This window comes from Lactuca serriola, chromosome 3 (assembly GCF_051521515.1).
Source record: "Lactuca serriola cultivar US96UC23 chromosome 3, Lser_US96UC23_V15, whole genome shotgun sequence".
In the NCBI taxonomy this organism is placed as follows: Eukaryota; Viridiplantae; Streptophyta; class Magnoliopsida; order Asterales; family Asteraceae; genus Lactuca; species Lactuca serriola.
Genome location: NC_136410.1, coordinates 243,856,154 through 243,867,263, shown reverse-complemented (window position 1 = coordinate 243,867,263; position 11,110 = coordinate 243,856,154). Strand labels below are relative to the sequence as shown.

General features: G+C 35.8%; 1 protein-coding gene across 1 annotated transcript; it reads left to right on the top strand.

Annotated features, from left to right (window-relative positions):
* Window positions 1-536: 536 nt before the first annotated feature.
* Window positions 537-9,449, top strand: LOC145096134 (uncharacterized). The gene is made up of 3 exons (XM_079033903.1): window positions 537-821; window positions 885-1,286; window positions 9,126-9,449. Exons 1-3 carry the CDS (start codon window positions 537-539, stop codon window positions 9,447-9,449), a joined length of 1,011 nt encoding a protein of 336 aa, XP_078890029.1.
* Window positions 9,450-11,110: the final 1,661 nt, after the last annotated feature.

The following is an 11,110-nucleotide window of genomic DNA, read 5'->3' as shown; positions in this document are numbered from 1 at the left end:
ATCACTAGCATGGGACTATTTGGCCATCAAATCAACTCAACAAGGCCACAAGAAACCCTAAAATCGGCTATACTTCACAAAATAGGAGATGAGTCGAAATTATACCTTTAGATTGAAGGGTCAAGCTTCCAATCCACCAAATAGCAGTCCCCCTTGCCTCCTCTTGGCTAGAGCCTCCTTCTTCTTTGCTAAACAACACACAAATGTCAAGAAATGCCTCCTTTCACTCTCAAATCGCTAAAGCACTTTTAGGGTTTCTCTCTTATGGACTGATGGATGCAAATGACGGCCATAAGGCCATTTAAATAGGTCCCAAACCCGAGAAATTAGGGTTTCAATAAACAGCATGGACTCGCCGAGTCCATATCCTGGACTCGCCGAGTCCGAACGAATCCCGCGTCCAGAATCGTGACCCTACTCGGCGAGTCTGAGCTCCAACTCGCCGAGTCCCTTCTCAAAACTCAAAATATTAAAACAATAAAATACCTGGAGATCCGGGCTGTTACATAAACCTTACCTCAACTAGGGTGAAAAGGATGATTTGTAAGGAGATTGATGGTGGAAAATTTTGTTTACTTGTTGACGAAGCACGTGATGAGTCTAACAAAGAAAAAATGTCAATTGTTTTGAGATATGTAAATAAAGATGGTGTTATTGTGGAGCGTTTTTTTGGACTAGTTCATGTACCAGACACTACATCACAAAGTCTTAAGAATGGGATCTATTATGTATTGTCACATAACAATCTTGATTTTAGATCTATTCTTGGCCAAGGGTATGATGGTGCAAGCAATATGCGAGGTCGGTTCAAGGGTTTGCAAGTATTGATTTCAAAAGATAGTCCATATACCTATTATATTCATTGTTTTGCTCATTGATTATAGTTAGCATTAATGGCTGCTTCACAAGGAGTTGTTGCAGTGCAAAAGTTTTTTACTAAGTTATATTTTGTTATTAATGTTGTCAGTGCTTCCTCCAAGCGTACTGATCAACTAAGAGATGCACAAGTCGAGCAAATTGCATATATGATTACTATTGATGAGTTAGAGACAGGTAGAGGTCTCAATCAGATTGGTACATTACAACGAGCCGGAGATACCAGATGGAGTTCTCACCTCAAATCAGTTTCGATTTTAATCAAGATGTTTAGTCCTACTTGCGAGGTTTTACTTAAAATTATTGAGGAGGGCACTGGTTCGATCACAGGGGATGCAGATTCAGCATATGAGATTATTACTACATTTGAGTTTGTTTTTGTTTTGCATCTTGTGAAGGAAATAATGGAGGTAACTGATTTACTTTGTCAAGCTTTACAAAGACAATCTCAAGATGTTTGCAATGCATTAAAGCTAGTTGCATCTATTGGATTAGTGTCTAAGTCCATAACTATTTTGGTATGTACTTGACCCGATGGTGCATGGTCCTTTTGGGTTGCCTTCACCAAAGCAACTTGATTGGAGAAATAAATAAAGAGAGAGAGGTTATTAGGATTTATTAATATGTTATAAGAATAATATATTAAAGGAGAAATCATATTTGTTTAATTAATATTGGTCAATAATTAATTAAGAATTAATTTTGTGATCAAGTGTAATTAATTAAACTAGAGGGGCTGAATTGTAATTATGTGATAGTTACAAAATAAGGTAAGGATTATCTTATATATATGGTGAACGAATTTGAGGTGATAATCACTTAGAATTCGACTAGGATAAAGGTTTCTAAGAGTTATCTTATGGTTGCTTGGTGGACAAGCAACTAGATAATGATAAGGACTGAAAACCTAATCCCAACCCTATATAAAGACCCCTAAGGCCTTAGAATTCGTGTACTTCTTCCCAAGAGGATCTAAGGACAAATTCTAACCTCCCTCCTCTCTCTTTATACCTTCTCCACTTGCTTATGGTGTTTGTAAGCCATTAGAGGAGTGACACTTGTGACTCTCAGCTTTCAAAGGTCAATTCAAGGAGGAATTGGATTGTTATTGCTATATAACAATCAAGGTATGTTCTTAAACCTATTTACATGTGAATTCTGATTTCCATATGCTAGAATTAGGGTTTATAGTCTTGGATTCAAAGTATGTACAATAGAGAAACCTAGATCCAAGCTTTAGGGTTTGTATGAGCACATAGGATGTCTTATGACAAAAAACCCATCAGTGGTATCAGAGCCATGATTGGTTTCTATTGTATTGATGCTTGATGTAACTGAAAATCGTGTTTTGGCCTCACTGTTCGACCTGACTCGGCGAGTCACTCTTGGACTCGGCGAGTCAGCCCTACTCGGCGAGTTCCGGAGGGTGACTCGACGAGTCGGTGCGTCAGATAGTGCTTATCTCGGGATTTCTTGCTGTTTTTGCATTGGGATAATTACCTTATCATGTTAGATTAATATTAATCCGATTATATGATATATTTGACTATATTTTTAATCTAATTGAAGATATTTATCAATTAATAAGATAATTGTTTCCTTATAAGATCAATTGATTAATTATTTTAAGTAAATTGATAAATTATTTTGCAAGAAATCATCAAATATGGATAATTATGTGATTAAATGTTAATTTGAATTATTTGTTATTTGATCCTTGTTGTTGTGAAAAGTTTCATATTTGGCCCTTTAGGTTTTATAGTTTAAATTTGAACCCCAAAAGTTTTGTTGTTTTAAAATTTAGATAGTTGAAACCCTAATGTTTTGAAAAAGGTTTCAAAACTTGCCCTCAAGTTTTGGAATTTAAATTTTGATTAATTGTTTAATTTTGATGCACATTTAAATTCTAAACCCTAATGTGTTGAAATGTTTCAAAACTTTCCCTCAAGTTTTGGAATTTAAAAGTTGATTAAAAGTTTAATTAGGAATGTTAAATTCTAAAACTCTAGTATTGTTTTGAAAAAGTTCACATCACACCCTTATGGTTTTATTAATTAATTAAGGTGTATAATTAAAAGAGGTTTAGTAAATCCATAAAAGTTTAGGTTTACAATTTAACTGAATTAAAAGTATAATTGTTAAATTAGACCACCTAGTATTTTGAAAGTATAAAATACACCCTATACTATATATATAACATTAAAAGTCTAACATTATATATATGTATGAGTAAAAGTCAGTCTTACCGTTAGTAGGCCTCATTCACGAAGCTAGTCTATAAGGGGTGTTTAAGGAAATTGCCTATAAAATGGCGATTGAATGGGTATCCACTCTTACCCACCGCACTCTTGACTAGTGGAGGGTCGTTAGCCGAACGGGTAGGATAGGACGAAACCTTCCATTATAAGTATAATGAAATACTAAAGTAACTAAATGTTTTCATAAAATTCCCAATCTTAGTTACTTAGGTGAAAGTGAATTGATGCAATTCCATGAAATTACACTTTGTGCCATTGCTAAGGCGTTAGTGGAGCGTGTGTGGTTAACCGGAACACTAAATGGTTCTAAGCAAAAGTAGCAAAGGGTGACTCAATGTTTGTCATAGTTCGGTGGAGCGTGTGTGGTTTACCGGCACATCGAATAGGTGATTGTAACATGTGAGGGCACCATGTAAGTTTGCATGGTTATTCACACCCGCTTTGTGATCCTCGGCATCCCAGTCACAAACAAGAGGGGCATATCGAGATTTAAACATGCCATTGAAAGTTCAATGAATCTCAAAGGATCTAGGAGTTTTCATAGGTTTAAAACTTAAATTTCTTTTTCGTTTTTCGTGGTGGAAATTAGTGAATCGTCATTCACTTACCTTCAAATGTTCTGCAATTAGGGTTACGGCATCCCTCTCCCGAGTTGTGGAATATTGTGTTGGGTCCTAGCCTTAGTATTTCATTTGGGTGATTTACTAAGGACTCAATCAATCAACTAACTTGAATTTGTTTTTTCTCCCGTTTTGTAGATGTCAAAGTTCGACAACTATGGTCTTCCCAAATCCCGTGGAACAAGCATTCCACATGAAGATGGTATTCCACGATTCAATCGAGGAACGAAAAATCATGCTTCACTTCTTCCTCCTCCTCCTATTGTTCTCCCCAACCCACAAGATCGAAGAATTGAAAGGTTCAATATCACTAAAGCCCTATTGGAAATGAAACATGAAGATGGTAAACCCGTGTGTGCCCACGTTCTAGGAATGAAATCACACATTGATAGGTTGATAATGTTGGGTGTGTCATTCCCAGATGAGTTGGCTGTGAATTGGGTTTTGCAGTCACTTCCAGAATCATATAATGAGTTCAAAAGAAAGTATTATATGATGAATCATGACGACAACCTCATTGACCTAACTTACATGCTCATTGCTGCTGAATCAGAAATGATCTGGCAAAGCAATGGAGCGTATTTGTTGGAAAAATCAACTGACCATGCTTCCGAGGACGTTCTAGGAGAACCGACCTGCGTTTACTGCCAAAAGAAAGGGCGTTGGATACAAGTCTGCCCAAAGAGCCTGAAGAGTCCAGAAGATGGGAGAGTCAAAGAGTATGGCTGCGCTTCAGGTAAAATCCACTATCTAACTCCATTAAGTTCCTATTCATTAATTCTTAATACATAATGTAATAAGATTGCATTTGAATGTTTTACAGGATCGGTGAAAAGAAAGGAAGCTTGGTGAAAGAGCAAGATGAATCTAATCACAGGAATGGATCTTGATCGCATGGACTTGAAGATTAGATTTTGATCTTAGATAGTTATGATAGAGTTGTTAGAAAATTTTCTTTTGAAATATATAGTTTTCAATGGATTTTGCATTGTAAGGACAAATGTTTTCCGCTGCTTTTATAAATAAAATAAATTTTCGTTTGACTTATTTATTTATTTGTTTATTTCCTTGCAATGAAATCGTTATGAAAATTGGTGTTTGCATACTTCTACAACAAATGGATTTGGTTCTTATTATATTATGGAAAGTCGAGAATTTACCAAATAGGGAGAGTTTCTCATCGCCCAAGTTTCAATTGGACGGAAACTTGGAATCATGCAACTTGGTTGCACGATGAATGAGAAATTTCATATTTGGAAATTAGACTAATTCATTGACAAAGTGTCAAGTGAAGGACTAAGAGATCGAGCACACAATGTTGCGTGTTGATCAAGTCCACCATAAGAGTAAAAATGATATTCGTCATAATTTACTTACATGATTAGGTGTAATTCTGAATTGATTAAAGGGTTTAAATCAATAGCAGAACGAATAAGAAGAATCAAGTAGGCAGAAAGATAAAAGTTACTCCATTCTAAGATGAAGGGAGAGTACCTTTTATGCTTTATGATAGGTCTTAATGATTAAGAACCATATCTCAATTGATCCTCTAAGTGAGTCTTAGTACAATTGTATGTCTAAGAAGAGGAATCAATAATTGAAGAAATGGTTAAATCAATAAGTCAATCATACTTCGTTCCAATAACAAATCTTAAAGTTAAGATTGTGACATTAAGTGAAAGGTATTAAGAAGGTTTGTAACTTTCATTAAATGTGGAAAGTTGTGATGTCTTGGATAAGACAAAGACCAACTAGGACCAATTTATGAAGTGTTTTGATAAAAACTACACTAACTCTTGAATATTTGTTTGTCAAGAAATGTTTATTGACAAGAGAATCTTATATGTCAAGGAGTCAGTGGGAGTCTTAATGGTCTTGAAAGGTTTCAAGAACAAATCAAATAAACCTTATCGATCATCACTAGCACACGAGTTGAGGTTTACAACCTATCGTGTTGACATTATTTTGATTATGTGCCAATCCAATCGAGTTAATTATGCATGTGAGTTCTATGAGTTCTCATTTTCAACGCATAAAAGGCAAAGCACCTTAATCAATGAAAGGTACATTGATAGGAAAGGGTGAGCTGTTTAACTACTTGGAAGACATGGTGGGCAGCTGTGCTACCATAAAGGCAAGAAATCGAGATCAAGAAAGTTCGATCCATAAGAGTTTGAATTTGTCGTAGACTTTGGTTTTGACAAATTCACATGGATAGGAACACATACACCGCTCAAATCTAAGTGTCATAAGATTTCCTCCTTCATGAAAATGATTATGAGGAAATGCTTTCACTAAGAAAGATTTAAGAAGATAGTGATTGTAAAATTGCATTCTCGAATTCGATTATGGTTACGGTATCCCTTTCCATAATTTGAATTGTGAGGTTTGGCAATTAGTCTTAATTGTTTAGACACACATATGAACTATCGAAGGCAAATGTGTATAAGTTCAAGAAACCTTGATAAAAGATTATCAAAGCACTAAGTATTAAAAACATGAGCTTAAGAAATTCAATAAGTATTGTTTTCTGAAAGTTAAGATGTTTATGAATACATGTCGAAGCTAGTAGGAGCATAAGTGTTATGTTTTATAATAATCATCATGATAGTGGGAGCATAAATGTTATGATTGTATGATTATTAAGGAAATTATTGCAAGGTTAGCAATATTAATTATAGAAAACATGAGTCATACTTTGCAAAGTCGCAATAGTTGAAGAGTTGTTTTGCTATAATTAAGGGAGAGAATAGTATGCTTCATTTCAAATCTAAAGGTTTAGGTTGAGAAATGTTAATAAAATTTAGTCAAAAGTACAAAGTGTGTTCTTAAAATTTCGATTATGATTACGGCATCCCTCTTCACAATTCGAATTTTGAGAACATAGCAAATAAAACATTATGCGTCGTGTCCCATACGCTTCGGGTATAGGATCGATTGCAAATGCTTTAATGTTTGATCATTCTAAAATTTTCCAAATGTCGAGCGCATTTAGAGGGAAAAGGGACTAGAATTGGTTTTGACTAAAATAATTAAACAACTATCAAAGGACAATCCAAGTTCGACGAGGATTGGTCGCTTGTGAGTAGTTGGGAGTATAGTATTGCAAAATATGGAAATGTTTCCATATTGGATGGACCATATCGACATCATTACGAATAGATAAGATTCTATTAAGAATGAGTTGTCATATGGAACATATGGAAGTGTGTCCATATTGGGAATTGAATATTGAGAAATCTATGATTAGATTTGAAACTTCTATGCAAAAGGATGTTCAAAGAATGTACTTTGAGTGAGAGACATCACGTCTATGGAATTGTCTTGTAACAATCTCCGATAGAGGACTTTGTAATATCATTGGCAATAGTCTTTGTGACTTTGGTGCAGTGACATTACGAAAGGATAAGTTGCATAGAATGTTAGAATCTAGCATATTCTATAAGTAGCAAGAATTTGATATTCTTTAACTTATGGAAAAAGGATTTGGAGTTGAGAAATGAGAATGATTGGAAATGTGTTCAATATGATCTATTTCACAAAGTAAGAACCATAGGTAAACATTGTGTGCATGCTAGGAGCATGGGACAAGTGTTGTAATTCAAGTAAGAAGTTGATTACCTGGAACTACAAATAATGAGTAATCAATATGGTGATAAATAAAAGGTGTTTTATTTATGCTCAAAGGGTTTAGGCCATATGGGATTAGTATTATTCTTGTGTTTCACATTTGCATGTTTTGACTTCCAGGATAATTGAGTTTATTAAGAATAATCGAATTATTCGAACGGGCCACAATCATTCATATGTTGGAAGTAGATATGAATGAAGACTGTCATGAATTGGTGTGTGGATTGTCTAGAAAAGTGTTAGACATAAGCAAATGTTTGCTGCAACGTTCATGAGTGCTTATGAATATGAATTTGAGCATTGGATCAAACCCACGCTCACTTGGATCACTCCATGAAATTGTATCACGAGTGATTGGTGAGACGATAACATCTTATATTCTTGAAACCGAGATGTGTGAGTTGTATCTTGCGAATCGGTTGCACATTGATAATATGTAAACGCACTAGTAACTTGGTGTTATAAAACATATTGTTGTGTGTGATTCGGTGCGTGAGTGCAAGCGAGCATTGTATCAAAGTTTATCCGTTACTTTTATTCAAAGTAGGATAAAAGCGATATCTTTGGGCCCCTCGATGATTTAGTGATGACAAACGTAAATGCTCGGCCGGGCTAGGGCTAATTTGATTTGTTCAATTAGTCAGTCGTCATAAATCGGAATCGGGATATAGTACAAAGAGAATGATTTGAAATCATATCTCATATGATATCTAGAATGGAGGAATATATGATCCATTATCTAAGGACACGCGTATTTGATATGATCAGAGTTGACAGCGGCTTTGGAAAGCTACGATTGCAGATCGGGATCTGAAGTCATACGCAGAATAGTTGTTAGACTTATCCAAGTGGGAGACTGTTGGATTAGTGTCTAAGTCCATAACTATTTTGGTATGTACTTGACCCGATGGTGCATGGTCCTTTTGGATTGCCTTCACCAAAGCAACTTGATTGGAGAAATAAATAAAGAGAGAGAGGTTATTATGATTTATTAATATGTTATAAGAATAATATATTAAAGGAGAAATCATATTTGTTTAATTAATATTGGTCAATAATTAATTAAGAATTAATTTTGTGATCAAGTGTAATTAATTAAACTAGAGGGGCTGAATTGTAATTATGTGATAGTTACAAAATAAGGTAAGGATTATCTTATATATATATGGTGAACGAATTTGAGGTGATAATCACTTAGAATTCGAATAGGATAAGGGTTTCTAAGAGTTATCTTATGGTTGCTTGGTGGACAAGCAACTAGATAAGGATAAGGACTGAAAACGTAATCCCAACCCTATATACAGACCCCTAAGGCCTTAGAATTCGTGTACTTCTTCCCAAGAGGATTTAAGGACGAATTCTAACCTCCCTCCTCTCTCTTTATACCTTATCCACTTGCTTATGGTGTTTGTAAGCCATTAGAGGAGTGACACTTGTGACTCTCAGCTTTCCAAGGTCAATTCAAGGAGGAATTGGATTGTTATTGCTATATAACAATCAAGGTATGTTCTTAAACCTATTTACATGTGAATTCTGATTTCCATATGCTAGAATTAGGGTTTATAGTCTTGGATTCAAAGTATGTACAATAGAGAAACCTAGATCCAAGCTTTAGGGTTTGTATGAGCACATAGGATGTCTTATGACCAAAAACCCATCAACATCTGCCAAAGAACTTTTGCAAAAAATGAAAGATGAAAGATGGGATGGTTTGCTCTCTCTTATTAAATCACTTTGTCAGGATCGTGAGATTGATATCCCTGATTTATCTTCTGCCTACTTTAGCAGAGGGGCTCGAGCTCATAAGGAGCATAGCGATCATACACTTGAACATCATTACCGAGTGGATATCTTTTACGAAGCCATTAATTGTCAATTAATGGAATTGAATCACCAGTTTAATGATAGCTCAATGGAGTTGCTTCAACTTTCTGCAACTTTAAATCCTAAAAGTGTTAATGAGCCTTTTCGAAGTGGTGATGTATTCCGGTTAGTGGAAAAGTTTTATCCTGGAGATTTTAGAACAAGAGAAATTACTTTTGAAGTTGCAACTTCAACACTATGAGATTGATGTTGTTAAACACGCAAATTATAAACTATTGACATCTATTTCAGAGTTGTGTCAATGGTTGATAAAGACCGGAAGAGTGGCTAATTTTCATCTTATTTATCGAGTAGCTAGTCTCATACTTACTCTTCCGGTTTCCACTGCTACAACAGAAAGATCATTTTCAGCGATGAACCTTATTAAAACAAGGTTACTTAATAATATGGAAGATGAGTTTTTGAACGACTCATTGATTTTGTACTTTGAAAGGGAAGTTGCCGAAACGATTAGTCTAGAAACAATTGTGCAAGATTTCAAAAATGCAAAAGATCGACGAGTTCCACTTTGAAGTGGGATGTAACAATATTTATTATTAGTTTTCTTGTTTCAAATTTTGATATGTCATAATTTTGAACTAATTTTTTTTGTCTATATGGTTTTGTTTTGAAGTTTTATTTCGGCCCCCTAACTATAGTGCTTGTGTTCCGCCCTTGTGTATCTCTCTATTCTTTTGCTCTCCAGAGCAACCATGTCAGGGCATAGGATTGCCAGATCACAGAACCTATTTGTGTAGGTTAATATGTTGGATCCAACCATTTGTAGACCCCAGAGTTCCTACTCGAGTTTTTGTATTTCCCCTCGAGGACAGTACTCTCTCATCAGCATGGCTTTCAAGTTTTCCTAGCTAATGGAATTTGCCACCATTATAGTCAGAGACTTAACATGGCCATTCCACCATGTTAGTGCTCTGTCAGAGAAGGTACAAGTAGCAAACTTGACCTTTCAAAGACCGCTTCCATCTTTTCAATCCGTTGCCTTAAAACCATAACCCCACCAGTTCCATTGAAGTTTCGGGGTTTGGAATTCGTGAAGTCCTTGTAGGTGCATTCCCAAGGATGCCCATGGCTCTCTCTGTGGTTGGATGGATGTGCACCTGTTCCCGATCCACTAGGGGCAGGAGTATTGATGAATGACATAGCAGCTGCTACGGCTGCTGTGAATGCTGCTTGGAACATAGTGGTATTGAAAGGAGGAAGTGGTTGAGGAGGTTGAGGTGGTGGAGGAGGTGGTGGTATCGGTGTTTCGTTATTTGGGTTACGCCTGGGATTTCTACGTGGCGGCATCTTTTAACTATACGTTTAAAAAGATGACACATTGATAAGAATAATCGAATAATGAGAGTGACTCATGGACTAACCCTCCATAGTCCAACAGCACAATGAATAGAATGATTGAATGAAGATGATAGTATTTGGATAATAATTTCCATATGATTAGATATCTGTCAATAATACTGGAATTACAGATGTAACAAGTTCGGGAAAAATGGCCTAGAAGTAGGCCTTACATCAACCAATATGAGAAAATTTTGACAAAACTATGACTAGATCAACACCTAACAGGTCTAAGATTTACAAAGATAGGAAATTAGACCAAAGTTTTTACATAAACTAGGTTATATCCAAAAGATGATTCGCTGAGATTCTATCGGCGACGAGAACTGCTAGCATGAGTTCTTGATCCCCGACAGTAGGCGTTCTATGTCCCTTATACGCCTGTCAGCTCTTGCTTGCTGAGCTCGAAGTTCCCTGACCCCAGCTTGGGTTTCAGCAAGTTCTCTCTGTAGAGCTACATTGTGGACCAGATTCCTTTCCTTAACAGACTCTAGTTGGCGAATG

What these genes read in the sequence shown, in the direction of transcription:
- LOC145096134 (XM_079033903.1), top strand. Translation starts at nt 537, where the DNA reads ATGATTTGTAAGGAGATTGATGGTGGAAAATTTTGTTTACTTGTTGAC. An exon ending in GTCGGTTCAAGGGTTTGCAA is followed by an intron (nt 822 to 884) that starts GTATTGATTTCA and finishes CATTGATTATAG; the next exon opens with TTAGCATTAATGGCTGCTTC. An exon ending in TTGTGAAGGAAATAATGGAG is followed by an intron (nt 1,287 to 9,125) that starts GTAACTGATTTA and finishes TCACTTTGTCAG; the next exon opens with GATCGTGAGATTGATATCCC.